The sequence below is a fragment of the Falco biarmicus genome, chromosome 9, assembly GCF_023638135.1.
Source record: "Falco biarmicus isolate bFalBia1 chromosome 9, bFalBia1.pri, whole genome shotgun sequence".
NCBI classification, from domain to species: domain Eukaryota; kingdom Metazoa; phylum Chordata; class Aves; order Falconiformes; family Falconidae; genus Falco; species Falco biarmicus.
The window spans coordinates 967,155-991,589 of record NC_079296.1 but is presented as its reverse complement, the minus strand read 5'-3'; the positions used below and the strand labels follow the sequence as shown (position 1 = coordinate 991,589).

Genomic DNA, 24,435 nt, shown 5'->3' with positions numbered 1-24,435 from the left:
CAGACCAGCAGGGAGCCTGGGTGCTCCCCTTGTTAATGGCTGCAAGAAGTCCCAAGACAAATGCAGCACGATGCCTGAGAGCGGGTGATGGCCTGAGTCAGATGAGAACTTTATGTGCTACTAGATAATACATGTAAACAATCCCGGTTTTACGCAGGAGAAACAAAAACACTTGAAAGCTTGTGCTTTCACAGCTGAGCACCACATTCCCCTGGCTGGCAGTGCCTTGCTGTGCCCTGTACAGCACTGCTGCTAGAGTAAGGCAGTGACGCCTTTACCGGCACTGCTGCTGGAAACCCTTTCCTCTGGCTCTGAAAGCTCCCCTGAAGAATTGTGCTCCACAGCAGGGCTGCCCAGCTTTCTGATGTGGGTGTCCTCCGCACAGGGGCCATGCTGAGGAACTAAGAACCCGTATAATGTCGTGCCCGAGGATGCCCATTTCTGCAGGCTTGGACCCAGATTACTGTGGCCAGATGAAGGCAGCTGCCCACGCAGCAAGGAAGGAGGCAAAGTGGGATGTCCTGGAGCTAGTGGTGTTTTGATTGGCTCTTGAGGTGTTGCTTTTTTTTTTTTGCCAGTGTGATTTTAGCCCAGGCCCCCTGGGATTTCGCTCACTGTTGCTGGTTGTCTTATATTCAGATGTGCGTTTGAACTTTACAAGACTGATCACCTTGTGGAGCTTTAGCTCTTCCCCATCTTCCTTATTCTTTTAGCTTAACTTTATGCTTTGCTGGCTGGCAGCAACACAGCATGGCCAAATCAGACCCCATTTCTCTCCAGCGCTGCTTAGTGATTGCAGGAGCGAGCCGAATCTGTGCTGCCTTCCAGCCTAGGGGCCCAGGGCACTTCACAGATGTTAATGAATTAAGCCTGACAATGCAGTTGGGTCCCCAGGGGAGGAAGGTAGGACGGGCCCCCACCTCCCACCCTGGAGGCACAACAGCAGGGCTCAGATGCTCGGAGTGCTGGGTAAGTGATTAGCAGTGTGGGAAGAAAGCCCCAGCTCCCACCTCTGAGCTATAATCACAGGAACGCTTGCTCAGTCTAATCCCCGGGGCTTCTTTTTGTTTTGCTTTTTTGCCTGTTTCACCCGGGAGCGCTGCCTTGCCCCATCTCCCGTGCCTGCCCCAGGCTCGGGGCAGCCCGGCACATCTGGTGGGCCAGGCACCCCTTCCCTCACCATGCCCAGCCATCGCTGTGCCAAGCGGTTAGGACAGAGTGGAAAATTTCTCCACCGGCCGCGTCGCCTACTCAGTCAAGCCTAACTGAATTACGCGTCGATCCCCGTGCCTTCTCGCAAGGGTGCCCAGCCTTTGCGGCTTCCCGGGAAGCGCTGCCCGGAGCGCCCCTGCCCTGCCTGAGCCAGCGGGGCGGCTCCGGCCGCTGGCCTTCCCGGCCCGACCCCCGAGGGGCCGGCGGGAGGTGGGCACGGCGGGTGGAAGCCTCCAGCACACACCCCCGGGCCTGTCTCCCAGCAGCTCGCCCCTCTGGAGGGTCCCGTGTGGGCAGGGTAGAGGCAGCTCTGAAGCCCGCCCGGGGGGTGTCACCCCCGCTGTCACCCGGCCGAGTGTGCGCTTGGGGGGGAGGCAGCGACGGTGCACCGGGAGCAGCTCCAACAACTCGTGTGGGCATCAGCGCCAGGGATGCGGTCGCTCGGCACGGCCCGGCCCGGCTCGGCTCGGCTCGGCTCGGCCGGGCGCCGCGGGCCGCCATTGGCTGCGGCGGGCGGGCGGGGCGGGCGCGGCTCCGCCTCTGTCGGGCAGCAGCCGCCGAGCCCTGCCCGGCCCGGCCCGGCTTCAACAGGCGGCGGCGGCGGAGCGGGCCGCGGCAGGCAGGGCAGGCAGGGCGGGCAGGGCCGCCGGGCGCGCCGCCGCCCCCCCGCCGCCGGCGGCAGGATGATCGGTGTCAACAGCATCAACAGCAGCGCGGGGCGCATGCGGTCCCGCTCCATGTGCTCGGTGCGCTACGGGCGCAACTACCGCGGCGTGGAGACCTTCTGCTACGGCTGGCCCCAGCGCTCCCGCACCCTCAAGCCGGTGCTCTACACCGACCTGGTGGTCAGCCGTCTCCAGAGCCGCCGCAAGAAGAAGCCGGTAAGCGCGGGGCCGGGGATGGCGCGGGGGGATGCGCCGCGCACCGGCGGGGGGGCGGGCGGGACCCGCACAGCCCAGCCCGGCGCGGGTACGGCGGGCGGGCGGCCCCGGGTGTCCCCCCGCCCGCTGCCGGCGGGGCCGGGTGCCCCTCTCCGTCCCTGCCGCGCCCCCCCCGGCCCTAGCCCGAGCAGGGGGGCGGCGGGGGCACGGCGAGCCCTGGGTGACATTGCGCCGCTCGCCACGGGCTGACAGCAACGCTGGCTGCTCGAAAACATCCCCGCGAGAAGAATCCAGGACAGAGCCGCGCCGCTGGGACCAGCCCTCCCGCTTAGCGTAAGTGACAAGCTCCGTGGGCTCCCTGCCAAGGGCTGCGCCGAGCCGGGCAGCGGGGCCAGGGCAGCCCGGCCCCCGGCTGGGGCGGCGGGGAGAGCCGGGGGGCAGCGCTGCAGCCCCCGCTCCCAGCCCAGCCGAGCTGGAGAGGAAGGAGTGGCTGCCTGGCCCGGAAAAAAACAAAGGGCTTTTTACTGCTGAGAGCTTGCCGGTTGTGAGCCGAGCTCCCTTTTGGAGGTGTTAGCTGGTGTGCATCAGTCCTAGGCGAGGAGAGGCGAACAGGCTGTCCCCGGGCGCGTCCCGCCTCGGCTGGGCGCCTGCCGCCGGTATAGCAGCCAGAGGGGGTGTCCCCCCCCGGCCCCCGCGCTGCCGTGGGCGCAGGGGGACCCCAGAGCCGCCTGGGCTGGCCCCGTGGTCAAAACCAGCCCGGCGGGGACACGAGGGCCGTGCCAAGCGGCGATGCTGTCATAGCGCAGTACGGTCTGGGGGCAGCATTAACTTGTGACGCACTCGGATGGAAACGCGCAGTTGGGAGATGCTCGGCCGCTGCTTCCCGCGCTGCGGGGCTGCGCTGGGAGGCACAGGGGGGTCTGCCGTCCGGGGGGCGGTCGTTGGCTGGGCAAGGGATGTTTCAAGAGGTTGGTGCAGGTTATGGTGGTGCTGAGTTGAAAGTGCAGGGCAGGGATGGGTAGCGGTTCCCCACAGCCTGCTAATTGCTGCCTGCAGTGGGGTGGAAGGTGATGCACGGGATGCTGTCCCCGTGGCAGTCCATCCTATGGGGGGAAAAAAGTCTGTCCCCAAGTCGCTCTGCTCTGGGCACACAGGAACCCCTCTGCAGTGGAGTGGAGGGGGGGACATGGGATGTAGGCAGCAGGGTTGGTGCATGCCTGTGATGATGAGCCCTTGAGCATGGGTTGTGCTTGCTGGGCAGGCAGCGGAGGTGCAGGGGGGCTGCCAAGGTGAATTAGAGACCTGACGTAGGTACGGTTCCGTCTGACATACATCCCTGTTCTGACTGTGCCATCTATATCTGCACATCTGGGGGGGGTGTCTGGGTGTCTGGGGGATCTGACAGAGCTTCGGGGCTGCGTGTGAGGAAAGATACTTCGCGAAGGAAAAGTTGGGGAGAACCAGTAATTGAGGTCTTGTATTGAAACGCTGTCAGGCACGGAGAGAGGCAGAATGACTGCAGGGAGGGCACTTGGTGGCTGTGAAGCCTGTCTTGCAGAATGTTACGCAGCTGTGGCTCATCACAGGGCCAGCAGGAGGAAGGGGAACCTTGACCTGTACAGGGCATCTTGCAGCGCTGAGAGCTGAGCACTGTTGCTTAGCACAGGAACCTGCAGACTGGAAAGGGGATGCGTTCATAAGAATTATGATCTGTAAAAGAGGCACCCCAGAAAGGGTTAAAACGGTCTGCAGAATGCCTACATTCCTGCTTTAACCCTCCCCTGTTACTTGAGTGCTGGACTACAGCCCTGGTATGGTCCTGTCAAGGCAGTGCCCAGGCCCAGGCCAGCTTGCTGCCTGGCTCCCCGAACCAGCGTTGGGTCTCCCCTCTGGTCTGCTCTGAGCTGAGGACCTGAAGGGGGATGTCTTCTCCCCGCCCTGCTTGTGTAGGGGCTGGCGCTAAGGCTGGGCTGGAGCATCAGAGTCATCTGCCCCTTGCCCAGTGCAGCCTGCACCCCTCCTGGAGACATTTGCTAGAGCTGGATTCAGGGGCATCCTCTCAGCTGGCTTTCGGAAGGGAGGGCACCAAAGACAGATGTTGATTCAGTTGGAAATCCTGCTGGGACACTGTATTTCTAGGTCTCTTCAGCATTGCACGTCTAGGGCAGAGCTGGCTGGCTGGCATGCTGCAGCGGTGAGCTCATAACCCATCGATGACAAACCCAGCCACGCATGGGGTTAGCCACAGCAGCATCGGGCCAGCACCCTGCTTTCTGCTTGCAAGCTCAGAGGTGCCAAGAGGTGCCATCCTTTCAGCCCAGGGGGAATGAATCCACGGCGCAAAGACATCCTGGAGAGGGGGACCTGCTGAGCAGTGAAACTGGTGCGTCTGGTCTCTGCTGGCATGGTTGTGAGTGTCAGGAGCCTGCACTGCCTGTGCTTCCCCAGCAGAAATGGTCCACGCACCAAAGAGTGCAGAGCTGAGTGGACTAATGGGTGGTGGTACTGCCATGGGGCCAGAAAAGCGGGGTGGGCTTTGTGGCTGGAGTGCATCTGCTCAGCTAGGACTTGGGCTGAGTCCACCAGCTTTGTTCCTGAGACCGGTGTTGGCTGGGGTTGGTGTTTAGCCGAGCAGAGTCTTGGCAGGATTTAAGCGTAGACGTAAAGCTTTGCATTGCCCTCTCAATCCCTGCCATCTCTGAGGTGGGGGTACTTGGCAACTCCTGCCTGCAACGGGTTTGTGGGATGCTGTCAGGGCTTGTAGCAGAGCGGCTGGAGCCTTTTGAAGCCACAAGGCAGTTCAGCATTTGAAGTGTTCGCCGGCAGCCCCAGGGCCCAGGTTTTTGTAGCGTGGTGCTCTGCTGGACTGTTCTCCAGTCCAGCACTGTGCCATCCAGAACTACTCCCCGAGCATCTTCTGCCATTGGCTCGTTCACCTGGTGTTGAGCAGCCATCCCCTGTGTGGGGCTGGGGGCCTGAGGGCTGTGGTCCCCCCTGGTGCGGTGCCTCGTCCTGCCCTCCAAAATCCCTGTTAGTTGGCTCGTGTCTCCCTTCCATGGGGAGAGGGAGCTGACCCCTCTCTGTATTGCCACTGAGCTGGGTGGAAGCCAAGCCACACATCCCATTCTGCCTGCTCTTTCCAAGGAGCTTTTCTGCAGTTTCTAGTCCCCGCTTCTCAGCATCTTTCAGCTGCATCCCTGGCAGTGACTAAGATCCCTTCCTGTTTCCTGGGGTGACTCCTTGTCATCTGCAGTCCTCTGACACGCTTGCTTCTACCCCTGCTCTGCTCCCAGGTTATGTTCTACAGGACTATTGTGTTGGGGTTTTTTGCACCACGTTCTTCTCTAGGTCCCTTTGCAACCTGTGCTCCTCCGGCCGCCTTGCTGCCAACCCCGCTGGTGGGTACCCTCTGCTCACGCCTTGGCATCCTCTGCCCTTCCAGCGCTAGGGCTGCACAAATGGGGCTGGGGTCTAATCTCCTTTCAGGTGCTGAGGCCCAGAGCCTCCTGTCTCCCCAGCAGACAACTGAATCCTGCTTTCCGCCCGCTAGATTGGGGCGATCTTTTTCCTCCTCTGAGAAGCAAGCTGGTGTTGTCCCAGCGTTTCCCTGATGGGGAAGTGCAAGAGGAACAAGGTCCCTGCTCCGTCCTGGCCGCCGCGCCTCCTGGGGAAGTGATGGATGTCCCTTCCCCAGACACCACTGGGGCCTGCCTGCTGGCCGGCTTTCCCGCACGCCTGCACGCCTCCAGTTGTACTTTCTCAGCCACCAGCAAGGTCTCCCAGCAGCAGTCTCCGGCCCAGTGATGGATGCTGACAGCTGCCTGAACAGCCTGTGCGAGACTCGATTATTTTCCTCCAAGGATGATGGCTTCCAGATCTTGCGCTGAAGCTCTCTGCAAGCGCCGTGTTGAAACCCTTTCTGGAGCCTCCCCGTTTGCAGAGCTGTGCTGAGTGCTTCTGGCTTGGTGCCCAGCTCGGGCCAGAGAAACACTTGGGAGTGGGGCCCTGGAGCATCCTGCTGCAAGGGGGGCTCTGCTTGTTCCTGTGCTGAGGTGCAGGCAGCAGGTCCTGCCTTGCTCAGCTCGGTGGTGTTTGGGTCCCCAGGGAGGGAAGGGTGCTTGGGGAATGCTGGGGAGGGGGTAGGAACAGACCTCAGCCACCCCAAGCCACAGCAGCCCAGCAGTCAGCAAACACCCATCCTGCCTCTACCAGCCACAAGGTCCTCTGAGGGCCTGGTGAGTGACAGCGTGATGGTGGCTTTGCAGGTCCAGGGCCAGCTCAGCGCTGAAGTCTCTCCCGAAGCCTACATGTGCTGCCACGGGAGCATTGCATCACGGCAGCGTGCCAGGTGCTGCCATGAGCCCATCTCTGCCAGCCCAGCACAGGTGGCTGATGGCAGGGGGGTCACTGGCTGTGGTGTGTTGTGACCTGGAGCTGCTGGGGACCCTGGAGCAGGCTGAGGTCCTGCTGAGCAGGGTGCCAACATGCACCATTGAAGTCTGGCCTGAAAGCTTGCTATCCTGTGGCCCAGGTCTCCTGAAGGCTGTCACTTTGGCCAGCCTGGGACACCTTGGTGTGGGGAGAAGCAGCTCTCCCAAGCAATTGGAAATGTTTGGTGCACCTCGCCATCATGCTGCTAATGCTGTGCCACCATCACGGGCAGGTGGAGAGGGAGAGGAGGCAGCCAGGGCCATCCCCAGTCTGTGCCTGGGGTGTATGGGGGCTTGCAGGTCCTGTGGTGCCCAGGAGAAGGTGTCTGTAGCCCTGAAGCAAGGTCAGCTGGCTGGCCGAGCCAGGAGATTAACTGACCTGGGGTTGCCTTAACCTCCAGTGTCCCTGAGCTGTCCTGGCATGCCCCCTGCACCCCCCAGCGCAGCTCCCCTGACCCAGCACCGCTCTCCTCCTGACCCCCTGCTCTTCTCTCTGCAGGCTCTGTATGGCTCCATCAAGAACGAGAAGCTGCAGTGGGCCATGTGAGTATCCCTCCAGGGGATGCTGCCGCCCGGTGCTGGGTGGGCAGCGGGGCTGGCCGGTATGGGGAGGGGGGAGGCTTCCTTGCCCCTGCTGCCTGCCCCGCTGCAGCATTGCTCTGCCCCAGAGGCTGCATCAGCAGTGGCACTGCAGGATGGGTGCTCCTGCGAGGATGGGGGCGGGAGAGGGAGCTCAGGCTGGCTGGGGTGGGCCGGGGGTGCAGGTGGTGTACCCCTGGCTGCCCTCAGCACCTCCACCGGGATGTCATCCCCGGCACCCTGGGGGGAGGCCGGCTCCCGTGGCTTTGGTGTTGCTTCACGCCTTGGCGGCTGTGCCTGGGGTGGAAGCGGGCAGGCTGGGGGGGCCGTGGCTGTGCCAGGGCCCCGCAGGGTGCCCGCACCCTCACCCACAGCTGCCATCTCCCGCAGCAGGAGCGGCAGGGCCCGCGCTGCGGGGATTAATCAGCCCGGCGGTACCGCCAGCGCTGAGCCAATGGCTCGGGCTGCTGCCATGGAGACACCGGCAGATGCTGAGGGGTTTAATTAGCAGCGGGTCTGAGGGAGGGGGGAGGCAGCAGCTCTGGGCTCCCACATCTTCCTGCGCGGAGGGGGGAGCGGCAGCGGTGCAGCCTGCCCGCAGCAGCCCGCCTGCCTGCAGCACCGGGGCTGTGACCTGGAGGGAAGCTTGCCACCAGGGCTGCCAGCATCCTGCCCACACCGAGGGCTCCCTACCGCCGCGTCCCTGCAGCCCTTTGCTGGTGGGTTTGAGCCCTGTAGTCCGGTTGCTGCCCTCGAGGTGTGGGGACAACAGCCTGGGTCTCTCTTCAGGGGGGTTTCTTTTTAGACCCTCTCTCCTGCCTGCTGGGGACCTGCAAGCCCATACGTCACAGGCCAGGGGGCTGTGGTAGTGCCTGGGGCTGCTCCTTCATGGCCCTTGGCTCATCAGCCTGGCTGGCATCAGTCTCAGCCCTGTCCAAAAAGACTCCTCACTTCCTGGGGCTGCCCGCCCCCCTTCAAACCAGCAACAGACACCCCGATGCCTTGTCTTTTGAGGGGCCAGGCAGCACCACAGCTGCCTAGAGGAGCAGAGGCGCAGAGGCATGGCTGGGTTTGTGATGCTTGCTCACGGTGATGGCAAACTGCTCAGCCTGGTCTGCTGCTCCTGGCCTCCCTTTCAGAAGCCAGGCCTAAAAGTGGCACTGGCAAGTGGGAGGCTTGGTGCTTGCTGTCCCCGTCGAGGCAACAGACCCTTTCCCCACCCCAATCTGTGCCTGTCAGAGATGAAGAGGAACTGAGAAAGTCCCTCTCGGAGCTGGCAGACCCCAACCCGAAGTCCATCAAGCGCATCAGCAGCTGTAGTAACCCCTTTCTGGACTTCTCCCAAGACTCCAGCATTGCAACCTACAAGCATGGACTGTTAGTGCGCAAGATCCACGCTGATCCTGACTGCAAGAAAAGTAGGTGCCTGGGAGCCTGCAGGGGCGAGGGGGATGCTGAGCAAGTGGGTACTGGTGCATTCCAGAAACCCAGTGGGGAGCAGGGCAGAAGTCACTATATGACATCAAACTGTAGCATCATGCCAGCCTCCAGCATCGGCCCCTGACTGGCTGGCTGTGCCAGGCAAAATTCAGCTGGGAAGGGGGCAGGCAGGGAGGGTGGGGTGGGCTCCCCAGGGGATACACCCTTGCCATGGGATGGCAGGGATGAAGGAAGGGGTCGCACAGTGGGCTGCTGCTGGTTGGGCCATTTCCACCTTAAAATCCCCTCTTAAGCCCTGGCCATCTAATGCTGCCTTGATTGCCTTGATCTGATTAGATCGAGAGCCAGCATTACCTGGCAGGCAGCACCGCCTCATCCCCATCCCTGTCCCCGAGCAGGGAGGCAGCAGTGAAGCTGAGTGGCAGGGTGGGCGGCGAGGCGGGGAGCGCAGTGGTGCTGGCCTCAGCAGGCGCCAGGCGCCCCCCCTGCCAGCAACACCATCTGCCAGCCACGTGGCCAGCATGGGCTCAGGTGCATGGGGACAGTCCTGGCGTGGCACCCATCCCCGGGGTGGGGTGACGTGTGTGTCATGGCAGGCCTGGCTGGAGGAGGACAGGGGTGGGTGGATGCCTTCCCCCTGCTTGGCGTTGGGGCTGATGTCTGGGCTGCTCTCTCCTCCCTGGCAGCACCCCGAGGGAAGCGCGGCTGGAAGCCCTTCCACGCCATCCTGAAGGGGATGATTCTCTACCTGCAGAAGGTAGGCAGCAGCGGGGCCACCCATGTCTGTGCCAGGGAGGGGGATTGTCCCCAACCCGGGGGAGGTCACAGCAGTCCCTACAACAGCAAGAGAGGGGATGCAGTGCACAGCATTGCAAAGCCTGCCCTAAGCAGACTCAGCACCGTGCCTTCTTGAGCCATTGCTTGCAGACCTGGTGGCATCCCTGTTCCCGGGCTGCTGAGGCTCAGCCTGGGCAGCGAAAGGCTGCTGACCGAGGGCCCTGCATGTGAGGGCTTGGCTGGGGAGAGAGGACACCCCAAGGTCTCTACCTAGGGTGGGGGGGCTGTTTCACATCCAGTTACCTGCAGGTATACACGCTGCAGGGCAGCAGGGAACAGCCACCATGCTGTTGCCCAGCTGTGCACCCAGACTGCGCAGTGTCTCCCCATGGTGCAGCATGAGTTGGAGGCAGAGCCCACCGCAGCCTGGTGGAGGGTGATCTCCAAGCCCCCCCCACTGCCAGTGCTTGCCTGCAGTTCCCACGGCCTCATAGAGCTGACTCACAGTGGGGTGCATCCCTAAGCCGGCTCTGAAACACCCCGTGATTTGCAGGAGGAGTATAAGCCAGGGAAGGCACTGGTGGAAGAAGAGCTGAAGAATGCTATTAGCATCCACCACTCGCTTGCCACGCGGGCATCTGACTACAGCAAGCGACCCAATGTCTTCTACCTCAGGACAGCTGACTGGAGGGTCTTCCTCTTCCAAGCACAGTGAGTCCCCCAGGATCGCCGGCTGAGTCCCATGCTGGGGCACAGGGGCTTGTCTGACTGGAGCAGAGGGTGGGATGGGGCCACATTGTGCTCTCCTGTCCTGGCCCTTTCTGGGAAGAAAGGGACCCGGTGTCAGCGCTGTGCTTTGCCTGGCTCCTCTTCCCAGCCTGGTGGGCTCGCCATGGCCTGAGTCACTAGAAGCAGAGCCCCAGGGCCAGGCTGGGGGACCCAGATCTTGTCTGCAGGGATCCCTCTGTCTGTGACACAGATAGTGCCACTTGAAGCCCAGATGTGGCTTGGCCTTTCTCCCCAGGAACCCTGAACAGATGCACTCATGGATCACGCGCATCAACGTGGTGGCAGCCATGTTCTCTGCACCCCCCTTCCCTGCAGCTATCGGCTCCCAGAAGAAGTTCAGCCGCCCGCTGCTGCCCAGCTCCTGCACCAGGCTGTCCCAGGTGGGCCAGGGTGTGGGCGCAGCCAGGAGCAGGGGACAGACCCCGGGGTCTGCTGGTGGCACGGTCCCCTGTGGAGGGACCTGTGTGGTGCCACACACCCAGCTGCATCCCAGCAGGGTGCAGGGCCAAGGGAGCATGGCCAGGGAGATATGGAGTGAGGGGGTGCTGAGGCTGGGGGTGGGTGGCGAGACCTTGTTCCAGCGGTAGGGATGGGAGACAGGCAATGGAGACACATCATGGAGGAGAACGCGGTCCCATGCTGTGGCTTGCAGGGTCCTGCCAGGGCCAGGACCTTGAAAGGCGACCGGCCAGGGGGATTAGCTGGTGCTCACGCGTGCCAGGGCAGTTATTCATAGAGCAGAAAGGATTAAAAAAAAGCAGCAGCCTAGTTTTAGAGGGGATTAAATTCTTCTGCTTTAAGACTGCAGTCAGCTCCCCACAAGGCAGGAGCAGATTGCCCCCAAGGGCCTGTGCTTTTGCCTGCCATTCTTAAAAACAAAACAAACAAACCCAGGAGCAGAAGCTGAGATCCCAGCTGCACCTAGGAGGGAAAAAAAACTGTTCTGGCCCCAACTGGCTCATGCTCCTGGTGCGGCAGAGCACAGGGCAGGGCAGGACACTGACGTGATGCCACCCTTGCCCAGGAGGAGCAGGTGAAGAGCCATGAGACCAAGTTCAAGACAATGTCAGCAGAGCTGCTGGAGCATCGCTCCTCACTGCCAGAGAAGAAGGTGAAGGGCAAGGAGTACGAGGAGCTGAAGCAGAAGGAAGAATACCTGGAGTTTGAGGTGAGCTGGGAGACCTGCCCCTCTGCCCCCAGCCCCTCTGCCCCCAGCCCCTCTGCCCCCCGCCCCTCTGCCCCTGCCTGCTTGGCCATCCTGAGTGATGGGACACCCCCAGTCCCCATCGGCTGAATTGCACTGTGCACTGCCATGGTCCAGGACCACAAGCATCCCCTCTGTCCTGGGATGCTGGCCAGGTGGAGGGATCATGAGCATCCCCCCACCCTGGGCTGCTGGCTGAGGGGCAGCACCCAGCTCACTGACCCCTCTCTGCCGCACTGTTCTCCCCAGAAATCCCGCTATGGCACTTATGCCATGCTGCTGCGGGCCAAGCTGAAGGCCGGCTCCGAGGACCTGGCAGCATTTGAGTCTACCCTCTTTGACGCAGCAGGCGGGGAGGATGACGGCCTGAAAAAATCTCGCTCCAGCCCCTCACTCAATGCAGAGCCCTCTGGCACAGCCACCAAGGTGAAGCGCAACATCTCGGAGCGCACCAGCCGCCAGCCCCCTGGCCACCCCCAGAAGTCATAGGCAAGGGGTATCGGGCACCTGCGCTGCAGCTCCTGTCCCCCCGGCACCAAGGTAGAGGCCACATGCCTGCCGAGACCCTGCATGAATCCGTCCATCTGTGGCATGAGCTGGGGGTTGACAGCCCTTCCCAGACCACCAGCACCAGCCATGCAGGGCCACGGCCCCTCTGCTGAGACAGTGGCAGAGCAGGACAGTCCCCAGTCCTGGCCTATGGGAGCTGCCACACAGTCAGCCCCATCAGACTTGTTCCTGTCCCTCCTTGTCCTGCACTTGGCTGCAGGACCCAGTACCCCAGCCTGGGGAGGGCGAACAACTGAAACCCACCCACTAGGCTCAATTCTTCAGTGGTTTTAAAAAAAAAAACAAAAAACAACAAAAAAAACACCAAAAAACAAACAGGACAAAAATGCAGCAAAACAAAGCCAGCGGCCACTTCTCCAGCTCCGTTGTGCCAGGGGGAGCAGAGGGGAGGGGGCCAAGCCCTGGCCTGTCCCTGTTCCTGGGACTGGGAGCCAGGGGAGCCAGGGTGATGGCACCTGGCCCCCCTCCCTGCCAGCCCAGCCACCTCTGCACCCTCCCTGCTTTCTTACAACTTTTGAACAGTTTTTGTGATACAGTTTTGCACTTTTTAGTACCAGATCAAGCTGACCACCAGGGAGGGTTGTTTTTTGGGGGGCCTACTTTTGATGCTTTTGGGGAACTGTTTAAAAAAAACAAACCACAAATCCAGCCATGTCCTGTAGGCACTGCACTCTGGGGTAGGAGGTTTTTTACATGGACTTAGGGGGAGACCCAGCCTCCCCGCCACCCCCCTGCAGCAAGCTGAGCACGGGCTCCTGTGTGTGCTGCTGCCTCTTCCCCCACACCAGCTGGGCACCAGTAACCCTTCAGAGAGAGACAGCCCTGTGCCCACTGACACCAAGGACACAACCTTGGGATGGCAGCACCCATTGCTGCACTTGTGGCTGTATGAGGGGGCTGATGCACCAATGCTTCCTGACCCCCCCGGCAGCTTGGACCAGTCCTGTTTGCACCGCCTGGGTGTGAGCATCGTACCTGGGGCATGTTGGGCAGCAGTGGGTAAGTACTCCTGGGGGGAGGTGAACCCTGAAGCTGGGGGTCCTCACTGCCGTATGGGCTGGAGCCAGCTTACCTTCCTGTGCTGCTTCTCAAAGGCAAGGCCACGGGGCCCTCGGAGGCTGCCAGCAAAGCCCGGCCTGCAGTGCTGCGAGGTTCTCATGCTGCAGCAGCGGTGGTGCAGCCCCCTCCTCGGCTGTGGGCTCCCTCCGTGCCAAGGTGAGGGGCAGGCTGAGGCAGCCCTCACCACCCCGGGGTGGGCTGAAGGATGCTTGTCGGGTGCGAGGTGGCACAGGAGTGCCCAGGGTGTGCAGGGAGGGGTCCAGGGACCGCGGAAGGGCAGCAGGCGGGGGGCTGGCAAACATGCTGCTCTTGGCCGCCCAGGACCCAGCTGGTTTCAGCACTGACTTTGCGAATGTGTCAAACTTTTTATTCTGCTCTTTTGAGCCTATTGCAAAAAAAAAAAAAAAGAAAAAAAAAAGAGAGAGAAAAAAAAATTCCCCCCTTGCTCCAGGTGGCTCGGGGGAGAAAAACCTTTGTACAGCTTCTTCTCTCGGTCACTGAAGTAAAACTCGCTCTTCACTTCTTGTGTGCACCGTGGTTTCTCCCCCACGGCTGAGGACAGCCCCCACATGGAGGGGTGCTGAGGAGGGGGCTGGCAGCTGCCTCCTTGCTGCTGGACTCCCAGCCCCAGGCAGGGGCTCAGGGCAGAGGGAGGGGGTTAGTGCCCGCTGGCTCAGGGCAGGGCTGGAGAGAGGGAGGGCAAAGGCTAATGGAAACTGTCCCTTTATTCAGAAAAGGGACCATTAAATAAGAGCAGAGAGGGGCAGGAGCTGGCTGCATCCCATACCCCCTGAGTCCAGGCAGCCAGACCCCAAGTCCAGAAGGCACTTGTGTGGGCAGCGATGTGGCCCCCCTGGGCAGGCGTGGGGGCTGCTGCCCCTCAGTGCACCTGTGGCTGCTGGCTGTGGGGCAGCTCACCCCCCTGCCCCGGCTTCAGGGCCAGCGTGGGCACCTCCTCCTCCACTGACTCGCTGCCGTAGGCACTGTCTTCCTTCAGCTCTGCAAAGCAAGCCCCGATGCCATCAGCGACTGAGGGTCATGGGGGCAGCAGGGGACACCACACACACACACACCCCCCAGCCCCCCTCACTCCCTGTACCTGTGCTTTGCAGCTTCTCCAGGGCCTCAGTTTTGTGGAGCATCCTCACAGCCTTGCGGAGCCCCATGGAGTCCAGGGCCTCCAGCAGCCCCTCGAGGCTGCCCCCCGCCAGCTGCAGAGAGAGGGCACTGAGCAGGGCCAGCAGCCAGGCAGGCGGGGAGGGACAGGGGCACCCTGGCCAGGCACTGACCTCGTAACTGCGCAGGAGGCTGACGCTGGGCGAGGGGGTGTCCTTGTAGGTCTCCACTAGGCTGCAGAGCCCCAAGCGCTTGGCCAACTCGATCCAGTCCGACCCGCTGCAGTCCTGGTTGAGCAGCTGCTCCAGCCCCTGCAGTGCCTCACTGTCCAGCGACAGGACCTTCCCTGCGCGGGAGAGCTGCCCCCATCACACGCTGCCCAGCCCTGAGGCCGCAGGGTGCCCGCGCTTTTGGGGGGAGAGGGGCTGCTCACCTGGCCGGGGGGCAGCAGGCAGCTCTGCCTCAGGGCCCTGCTGGGATGCCTGCAGCAGGATCTCCCGCACCTGCAGACAGACACACGGATGTCAGCATCCCCCAAAGCACCAGCCACGTCCCGGGATACGGAGGGACATGGGCATGCTCACAGGAGCAGGTCCCAGGGGTTTGTCCTGCTCCACCATGCACCTTCTGGCTCCGAGTCAGGTCCAGGGGCGTGTGGCAGCGGCGCTGCCTCTGCTCTGCCTGCCGCCCCTCTGCGGGGGGCTCGGGCTTGGTGACGCATGCCACGGTGGGGGCTGGCTCCCCCAGCTCCATGGCCAGCTCCTGCTCCTCGGGGTCGGCATCCGTGTCGCTGCTGGCCTCAGACAAGGACACAGGCTCATCGTTCTCACACAGCACATCTGCCCCTGTCAGGGAAGGGTGGACTGAGCCCCCAAAAGGGAGGGCTGGCCCAGGGGTCTGCCCAGACCCCTACCCACGGGCACCCCCCGAGGCAGGCAGCCCCGCGGGGGTGGGAAGGGAGACGAGGGAGGGCAGCACCTTACCAGCTTTGAGGAGCAGTTTGGTGAGGGTGGGGGAGCCCAGGCCCGCAGCCAGGTGCAGGGGGGTATTCCCCGCAAAAGTCCGGCTGTTGACGTCTGCTCCCAGCTATGGAGAAAGGCGTGAGCCTGTGAGGATAGGCTGCCTCCCGCCCACCCCGTTACCTCAAGACCACAAGGGACACCCTGACCTCTGCCAGGGCTGTGCCCCATCCCCATCCCACAACCACCAGCCCGCCAGCCCTCCTGTACCTTCTTCACCAGGTGGGTGGCCATGTTCAGGTTCTCCATCTCCACGGCCAGGTGCAGCGGGGTCCTCCCGCCCTGCCTCTCCACCGCGTTCACGTCTGCTCCCTTCCTGACCAGCAGGTCCAGGCAGGCCAGGCTCTTTGCCTTCACAGCCAAGTGCACAGGCAGGAGGCCTGCAACAGAGGCAGAGGCTCAGCAGCCCTCCAGCCCAGCCCATGGGATGGCACCACCAACTTCCCATCATCTCCCAGCCCCACACACCATGGAAATTGGGCAGGCGGAGCAGGTAAGGGGCAGCCGAGCCCAGATGGGCTAGCAGTGTCCTCAGCATCTCTTCATCGCCAGCCTGGAGCGCCAGGTGCAGCAGGGAATTGCCATAGCGGTCCAGCAAGGTGGGGTCAGCACGAGCTTGCAGCAGGAGCTGGACCACTTGGGGCTGCTTGGTGATGACTGCCAGATGCAGCGGCGTCTGCAAGACAAGCAGCACCCCCTCAGTAGCACTCTCAGGAGGAGCCAAGTCCTGCACCACCACCCTGGCCAGCAGGGCTGCACTGTGCTCAACGCTGCAGCCTCCCCGCAGCAGGAGCAGCAAAGGGGGCCCCCAGGACCAGGAGATGGGGGTGAGGCCCACGCAGAGGAGAACCAGCTGCTCTGGGAAACCTGTACCTGCTGCAGGTTGTTGGAGATGTTGATGATCTGCTGGCTGGGGATGCTAATGATGACCTCAATTAGCTGCTTGATCACAGCTGTCTGCTCATGGATAACAGCAAGGTGCAAAGGCCTGCAGAGAGAGTGGGATGGCCCCTGGCTCAGCTCCACGCTTCTCCCTGCCACCTCCCACCCCCTGGAGCCCCCCTGATAGCTCTGATGGCCAACAAGGCTCCCATGCTCTCCCCCCCCCAAGCCCTCGTGCACTCACGTGTCCCCATTCTCGTCCTGCGATGCAGCCAGGTGCCTCTGGACCGCCAGCAGCATGCGGGGGTCAGCGGTGACTGAGTAGTCGAGCAGGGCATGGGCATTGCGACGGGCCAGCGCCAGCATCCACAGCTGGCACAGCTGGGCTAGGGGGCGAAGCAGGACGTCACCCCCAAGAGCAACAGCCCCATCCACCCTCCTGCATCCCGCCCCGGGCATGGAGGAGAGCAGTGCCCAGCCCCGCAAGGTCCCCAACCTGTGCCACCTCTCCCAACCAACACCCCCCAGCCCTTGCTCCAGTGTAGCCCCTTCCTACCATGCTTCTGCAGCTCCTTGCAGTACATGCTCTCCGCGGGCGCCTGCCTGTCGCTCCCAGGACCCTCTGCCTCAGGGCCCTTCATCTGCACACCCCCCTGGTAGCCTCCCACGGGGTGGGGGCCAGGCGAGTAGATGCTGTTGTAGGCCAGCCCGGGGGAGTAGGGGAAGCTGAGGTTCCCACCTGCAGAGCAAGGAGGGGGGCAGGTGAGGCCAGAGGGAAGTGGGGAGCCCCCAGGGCTGGGCTGCAGCTGCCTGAGCAGGGAGGGGGAAGACGCATCCCCACTCACCTCCTCCAGAACCGAAGCCCCCAGCCCCGCCGCCAGCACCCCCCATGTGTGAGCCCCCACCAAAGTGCTGTGGAAATTGAGGCAGAACTTTCTTGCGCTTCCTCTCTACTTCTTCCTTATCTGTGGGGAGAGAGGGGCAGCAGGGTGAGGGGCAGCCCTGGCGGCAGAGGGCACGCCAGCCTGCTGGGGGGGGCTCACCTTCCACCACGGGGTAGTAGGTGAACTGCTTGGAGTCGCTCACGTCACCCCCCCCGCTTCCGCTTCAGCTGCAGGAAGACGGTGACAGGGCGGTCGATCTTGGGCTTGTGGTAGGGGGGTGTGCGGAAGACGATGGCGTACTGCGGGCAGGACAGATGGACGTGGGGGTCCCGCTCCTCCCTGGAGCTAGGGATGGGGCTCCCCCACCACACAGGGCACCCGTCTGCCTCGTGGCACAGCAGGACGCCCCTTCACCTCCCTCATACCTGCTTGTGCACGTCAGTGGGGGAGAAGTCCCCAAAAGCCTGCCAGCCGTTCTCATCATCCTCATAGAAACGCACCTCGATGTCATCTGGGGAGAGAAGGGACACTGGCACCACCTGTCCCCCTGCCCCAGCCACGCTCCAGGGGCCGCAGACCCCTGCCCACCCAGGGGCCTCAGATGGCTCCTGCTGCAGCCCCCTTCCAGAAGGTCCTGGCTGGAGGGAACAGCTTTTACCTTTCTGAACTTTATCACACAGCAAGTAGACCTCGTCCCCTCCCCGCACAGAGCCTGCTGTCTTATCCATCCGTGAGATCTTCAGGTTGGAAGCTCCTGGGGACTCTGCAGAGCAAGAGGAGGCGCTGGGAGCCAATACGGCAGACAGAGCATCCCTCTCCTCCTCCGCCCATCCTGCCCCACCCCCTCCCCGGCCCGGCCCTGCACTCACTGCTGTCGTGGATGGGGTCTGAGATGACGGGCTGGAGGGCCAGTGTGAAGTTCCCGCTGCTGTCGCGGAGGTAGGCAGTGAAGCGCAACCGCACAATGCTCAGGTCCATCACCTTCTTCAGCTCCTTCGCTTCCAGCTCGATCTCACGCAGCTCCGCTTCTGCCAGGGCAGGGGGAGATACTGTCAGGCTAGGCAAGGGGATGGGGCTCCAGGGTACGCCACATGCCCCCTCCCAGTGCCATGCTAACCCCCAGCTGCCACCTCGGGGTGCAAGATCCCCTGAGCTCCCAGGCTGCCCTCACCCGTCAGCATGTGGCTCCTGTTGCGCATCTTCTGCTGCTTCAGCTTTTCCTTCATGATCTCCATCATATTCTTCTTGGTGACATGCAGCACACCCAGGTTGCTGAATCTGGAGGAGAAGAGGGATCCCACTGGGATCTGGGAGTAGCTGGCTTGGGGGGCACCAGGCTCCTGTGGCCAGAAAGGAGCTGAGCAAAGCACAGAGCGGTGACACTCAGGCAGCAGGGGGGCAATGTGCGCAGGGCATAAAAGTGGTGCGCAGCAACCACACCAGAGAGGAAAGGAGCCCAGGAAAGAGCTGGCTGGGAAACTCCGGCCTCCCGCAGGTGACAAATCCAAGCGGGGGGACCAGGAGTGCTGGAGACATGCAAACAGGACCAGACTGAGCCAGCAGCCAGGGCTGGATGTGTAAGAGCAGCTGCAGTAGTTGCTGAATAACCCCATGACTCGGGCTGGCCTCAGAAGTCACCTGCGAAGCTAGGGAGCTGCAACCCCAAGGACAGAAGCCCAGAACAAGCTGCACGTGCCGGACCCAGAGCCAAGCAAAATGCTCAGAGGGGACAGAGCTGTACCCATGACCTTGCCTAAACCCACCCCTGGCCCCATCCAGCAAACCCAGCTCCTGGATGCACTAACCCCCTCTCCTTGCCAGCCTGAAAGTTGCAGCCAGACCCCCACCCCCCGGCGTGGGCAAGAGGCCACCTCGGGTCTCCCTCACACGTACTGAGCCGTCATATCCTTGGGTCCCACGATGGCAACACAGTTGCCAGCCTCGTTGCACTGTTTGCCCACCAGGCTGTGGGCGTGCACACGGGGAGGGTCGCTGTGCGTCACCAGGTCCACCTCGATCCGGGCCATCCCCGTGTAGTTGCAGATCTGCAGGGAGAAAGGAGATGGGGATCAGGCACAATAACCCGGCAATCTGCAGGACTCTCCACAAACCCCTGCTACCACTCCCCACAGCCACCCCCCCCTCATGTCGCAGCCCTCCCACACCTCAGTGCCACGAGACACACAGAGCTCAACACACATCTCCCCTCCCTCCTTCAGAGCACCCTCCCAGTGCTCACCTTGACGGTGGGATAGGTCTTGCGCCCCTTCTCACTGGATGCTCCTGGCAGCCCCCCGTGCGAAGGGCCCTCGCAGCCATACCGAAACCGGAACCCCCGCTGCAGAGGCAAAGAGGGGGTCAGCCAAGGGTGGTCCAAACCTGATGCCATGAGAGCAGAGGGTGACAGCTACACCTACCCTTACCTGCGTGACATCCTTACCTGCTTTGGCTGCTCGATGATGACAAGGTAGGGACCTTCCACTGGAGGACAGAGAGGAGAGGCACCGGTGAGAAACACAGAATAACCAAAGTACATGCTCCCAGTAAGGATGCTGGAGGTACAGGGACGGTGCTGAAAGTGAGGTGACCCCTGTTCACCCCAGGGGGGTCCTCAGGGCCCCTGGCCCCTCTGCTGTCAGAGCCTAGCCAGCAGCGGCAGTCAGAGTGGCAGGGAGAGGAGGGAAGGGCCAGAGAATGCTCTGGCACTTGGGGAGCCTCCAGGAACCCGTCACAGCCCCACCTCAAGTCCCTGGTAGGTGAAGCAGCAGGGCCAGACTGAACAGACCCCGTCCCAGTGGCACAGGGCAGGGATTCCCAGCCAGCCCACAGTGGGGCCAGTGAGGGTGCTGCTGGGAACTACAGGGCATGAGTCAGCCTGTTGGGAAACCCCACTGTAGCCAGGGACCCCCGGGAGGGCACAGCCAGAGGGGCCCTTACCCGTCTCCATCAGCGGCTCCTTCTGCTCCATCATGTGGGAGCCAAAATTGAAGTCATCATAGTCAATCCCATCCAGGCACTGGGCGAGGGGAAGGAAGATGAGTGATAAGTGTGTAGGGGCTGGAATCCCCAGTTGCCCTGGCAGGCAGGCACAGACCCCCCATCTCCCACCCTGGGGGGGGCACTCTGGCACAGACCCCCATTGCCCACCTGGGGGGGGGGGGGCAGGCAGGGAACCCCTGTCCCTCCCAGGGAAGAGGGGTGAGCCGGTGCAGACACCTCGCTGCCCACTCCTAGGGGCACCAGCAGACCCTCCCTTTGCCCACCTTGGGGGCAAGCACAGAGCCCCCTCTCCCACCACGGGGGCAGGCACAGACCCCTCCACTGCCCACCCTGGCGGTGGACACAGACCCCCTTCTCCACCCCAGGAGCAGGCACACGCACTCCCAGTGCCCAACCCGGGGGCAGGCACAGTCCCCCTCCCCACCGCCCACCGAAGGGACGGGCACAGCCCCCCTCTCCCCCCGCCACCCGAGCGGTCGGGCAGTGGCCCGGCCCAGCCCAGCCCCGGGGCCGGGGCCGGGGCCGGGCTGAGCCTCCCCGCCGGGCCGAACCGGGCCGGGCCGGGCCGCACTCACGGGCTGGAACTGCTCGTCCATGTCTGCGCGGGGCCGGCCGGCGGCCTGCGGGGAGAGCGCGGGAGTGAGCGGGGCCGGCGGCAGGAAGGCACCGCCGCTCCGGAAAGTCCCTAGAAACCCCGCCGAGCCGGGAAATGACGGGACCGAACGTCACCGCCCCGCCCCGCTCGGCGGCACGGCTCGGTACGGTATGGCACGGCTCGGCACGGCACGGCACGGCTCGGTACGGCACGGCCAGGCTCGGAGCGGGGCTCGGCACAGCCCGCCTGCTCCCCGCCCGTGCGTTTTGGGCTTCGGGCGGGCTGGAAATGCTGGCGGCCCGTCCCCTGCCTGGCACCCCTGGCGCGCCCGTGCCCCGAGTTCCCCCCCGGGGGGCGCACGGAGGGGTTTGCCCACCCCCCAGTTTCAAGTACCGGTCTCCGCTGAGCCGCCACCGCGCCCTTTCCCAGCAAGACCTGCCGTGCCGCGTGGCTGGAGCCGCCCAGACCCTGCCCCAACCCTGGCTGCAGCCCTGGGACCCCCAGGTCCCCACCCCGCATCACCTCACCTTGAGGGTGCGCCTCCCGTACGGGGGTGTCACCTCCAAGCCCCCCCGAACCCAACCAGGAGCAGCTGCCCCAGAGCCCGGTGTCCCCCCCCGGCTGGGGGAAGCTCTCCAGGACCCCGCAGACCCCTGCCAGGCACCCAGAGGGGTGCTCTCGGGCTCCCCGGTTCCCACTTACGCGGCAGCCCCTGCACCCTGCCTGCGGAGAGGGCCTGAGAGAGGCGTTTCCCACCCGCGCCCCCATTCCCTCCTTCCCGCTAGGAAGCGCCCGGTTTCGGAGCGAAGCGCAGCCCCGGCGCTCCCGGGGCGCATCTCCCGGCGCCCCAGACGGGGGCGCTTCCCCACCGGCCCCAGCGAGGCGCAGGCCCCCGCCCCCCGCGGCAGCGCGCCCCACTCACAGAGGGGGCAGCGGCTGGTCTCAGCAACCCATCCAGCCCCAGCATGGTGCGGGAACTGCCGGCTACCCAGACGGGGGTCCTGCTGGGGTCAAGGTCGTCTGCCTGACCTTCGGAAACCACCGGAGCCTTCTAGCAAAGGGGCAGGATCAGAGCAGAGCCTCCGGGCACCGTCCCTTGCTCCGCATTTCTCCTTGCTAAGCAATGGAAAGAAAAAAAAAGAAAAAAACCCCAACCTGTATGTGACTGCGGTGCCCTCGTACCATGAATTTCTGAATCAGTGGCTGCTGCAGGTCCTGCTCAGGGGATTTTGGGTGTGTGGGAGAAGAGGGGAAGGAAGGGGATTGTTCAACTCGTGCGTGACTCATATTCTGCAGAAGCTGAAAAGAGCATTTTCAAGGAGATTTTCCAGCCACCCAAGTCCTCCAAAGGGGCTGCCCTGCGGCCTGGGGCCTGAGGCTTTCCCTGGCTGGCCTGTCACCCCAGCACGTGGGGTCCCAGGGGTCTGCAGGTGCAGTGGCGGGGTGCAAGGTGGAGATCCAGCACCGCAAAATGAGGTAGGACCTTCCTCCTGCCCTTCTGCAGGAGCTTCCAAAAGCCAGGGAGCATGGAACTCCCCCTGCCAGCCTGTGGAAAGCAGCACACACTGTCGGGATTCCACTGGACATCCCACCTGGGCACCTCAGCCTGCTACCACCAGTCAGCTATCAATCTGCTAGCACAGATGTCCCAGAGAGGTGAAGGAGGGGTCAAACACCCTTCCTCAGTATGCAAAGCACAGCCACCTCAAATGCTGCCCACTGAGCCTGCCTGGGGGAGCCCAGGGCTGAAGATGCTGCAGAAGACCAGCCTGTGCCCCTTGAACAGAGCAGCTCCCCTTCTCCAGTGCCGTCAGCCCCATGCCCTCTAGAGGGGTTTTCTCAGCTCACTTATCGCTGCCCTGGACACTTCCACTTGTTGCAGCAAACAGCATGACTAAGGAGCATCATGGGGTCGTGCCTGCATCTCCCCAGCCCCCACAGCTCAGGCTTGCTCAGGAGGCTGCTGGCCATATGCCTGCGCACTTCCACAGTGCACATTAGAGGAAGCCCACCTCGCTGGTCCAGCAGAGCTGGAGTGTTGTTACCTGCTTCCTTGTTCCTGGAAAAGTAACCTCCAACCTGCTCTCGAGGTTAAGTCCTGCCTCCTGTGGTGAGCAGCTGTGCCCTTCAGGCCCCCCGAGCCCTGACTTTCCATAGCACACTCAGCTTTTATCCCTCATACAACCCAGAAGGGGACCCATCTCCCTCTCCTGCCACCGGCAGCATCCCCTGCTTCATGTTACCCAGTGCGCCTGGCCCGGACCCCAGGCTTGCACACACACTGCAGCCCCCCTTTGCTGGGCTAATTCCTCCCTGTCTTCAGACCCTCCTAGGGCTGAGGAAGGATTCTCCAGGCACTGCTGGGAACGGGGGTAGGGAGAAGAGCAGCACCCTGACCGCAATACACTGCCTGGCACAGCACCAGCTTCCTGCCCCGGCGCACAGCACCTCTGCAGCAGCCTTGCTGGATGGTGCAGCTCCCCGTGCCAGCCAGCCTGCTTCAATTAAGGGCCAGCCGCCGGCAAGCGGCGCGTGTTAAAGCCATTCTTTCGTGCCTGCAGCTCCTTGAACGTGACCTAGTAATGCAGGTGCTATTTTCTTTCTTCCCATGACAGCCGGCTGACTTGCAGAGCTGATGCCCTGACGGCCCGAGGGAAACGTCCGCAGCAGCCATGGGAAAGGGCACTGCAGGGACACAGGCGGTGGCACGAGCACTGCCCTGCTCCCAGCCACCCTGGTGTACAGCTAACGTGTTCCAGCCACCCAGCCGGCTGCTCCTCTAACATGCTACTCCCTGCACATTTTGTTTCCCCCGGGGCCTGCTAATGCCTGCAAATGATGGCCCTAAACACCTGACTTTGCTTTCTGCATAAACCCTGTGCTCTGCTCCATCCCAGGAGCCCAAACAGCTACTGCCGAGGGTCTGGCAAGAGGCTGCCGAGTCCCTCTTGCACAGCGCTCACAGGGACTTTGTCCTGAGATCCTTCCTGGAAATGAGCTGTCAACCTGCAAGCCTGGCAGAGAGGAGCCCCCCGCCCCCAAAAGCTGCCCAAGCCTTCCCCTCCCGACCGCCTGCACCGAGGCTGCTTGTACCTCAGTGTAAGATGCCTTTACTCCCATGGTGGCTACCACGGTGGTTTTGGCAAACCCCAGCCGCCCACTGATCTGGTTTTTCTCCTCTAGGGCCGGCACACCAGCCGCTTTGCTGTTGCGTTATGAACCATTGGCTCGGGCTGTCACCCTGTGCCCTCAGAAAACCCCTCCGCGCCAGCCGGGCTCTTGCCGTCTCTCTCCCTGGTTTCCCCTGCGTCCGCAGCCCTTTTGAGGGGCAGCTAGCCAGGCCCCCCCGTGGGGGCAGTTAGCAGCCCCCGGCCGGGGCTCCGGCAGCGCTGGGACAAGAAAATAAGCACCTTGCCCCTGGGTGTCAGCACCAGCCCGGGACCGGCTTTGCGCTCCCCCGCCAGGACAGCAGGTGCCCCCCAGCACCCTCTCCCTCGCAGGAGCGGCCGGGACCGGTGGCCGCAGGCTCCGCAGCAGGGAGGGGCAGCGCCCAGCGCTGCACCCCCGAGCCCCCCAGCCGCCCCGCCGGCGCCCACCGCCCCAGCGCTCAGCCCCGGCGGGGCGGGAGCTGCTGCGCACCGCGGGCGGCCAGGCTCAGCACCCCCGCGCCGGGGCCGAGCACACGGGACCCCCCCTCGATGCAAGCAGCCCTGCCCGCTGCCCGCCAGGCCCCCGGCTCCGCCGCGCTCCCCCCGGCCAAGGGGGCACCGGCGCCCCCGGGCCGCCCTCCCCGCAGCCACTTACCTCCAGCCCCAGCGCGGCCGCCTCGCCTCGCCCCGGCCGCGGCCCCGGGAAAGTCCCGGCCCGGCTCCTCCTCCCGGGGCTTCCCGGGCGCGGCTCCGCCCCGGCGGGGACAGCGGCAGGGGGCCGGGGCACCCCCCGACGGGACGGGATGGGACGGGCGACTCCAGGCTGCCGCATCCCGGGGGAATCCGCTC

At 63.4% G+C, this 24,435-nt stretch overlaps 2 protein-coding genes across 7 annotated transcripts in view; one reads left to right on the top strand and one right to left on the bottom strand.

Moving 5' to 3' along the window:
• PSD (pleckstrin and Sec7 domain containing) overlaps positions 1-13,538 on the top strand; it is a 47,564-nt gene extending 34,026 nt beyond the window's left edge. For all 6 annotated transcript variants that reach the window (XM_056352284.1, XM_056352285.1, XM_056352288.1 and 3 more), the window contains 7 exons: positions 7,023-7,066; positions 8,342-8,520; positions 9,229-9,299; positions 9,873-10,030; positions 10,344-10,488; positions 11,133-11,276; positions 11,562-13,538. In XM_056352284.1, the coding sequence (XP_056208259.1) occupies positions 7,023-7,066; positions 8,342-8,520; positions 9,229-9,299; positions 9,873-10,030; positions 10,344-10,488; positions 11,133-11,276; positions 11,562-11,801 (981 nt within the window). In that variant the 3' untranslated portion in view covers positions 11,802-13,538. The remainder of the gene's footprint in view (positions 1-7,022; positions 7,067-8,341; positions 8,521-9,228; positions 9,300-9,872; positions 10,031-10,343; positions 10,489-11,132; positions 11,277-11,561) is intronic.
• Positions 13,539-13,648: 110 nt separating this feature from the next.
• On the bottom strand, positions 13,649-24,338 carry NFKB2 (nuclear factor kappa B subunit 2). The gene is given in 25 exon segments (XM_056352289.1): positions 13,649-13,940; positions 14,041-14,152; positions 14,231-14,403; positions 14,491-14,560; positions 14,682-14,902; positions 15,041-15,143; positions 15,287-15,456; positions 15,545-15,752; positions 15,950-16,064; positions 16,203-16,344; positions 16,515-16,697; positions 16,804-16,923; positions 17,002-17,053; positions 17,055-17,141; positions 17,268-17,353; positions 17,501-17,605; positions 17,712-17,870; positions 18,014-18,120; positions 18,736-18,887; positions 19,082-19,180; positions 19,283-19,323; positions 19,780-19,858; positions 20,418-20,462; positions 21,360-21,553; positions 24,242-24,338. Coding segments are annotated over 24 exon segments (2,793 nt in total). The 5' UTR covers positions 21,405-21,553; positions 24,242-24,338; the 3' UTR covers positions 13,649-13,821.
• Between the last annotated feature and the right edge of the window lie 97 nt (positions 24,339-24,435).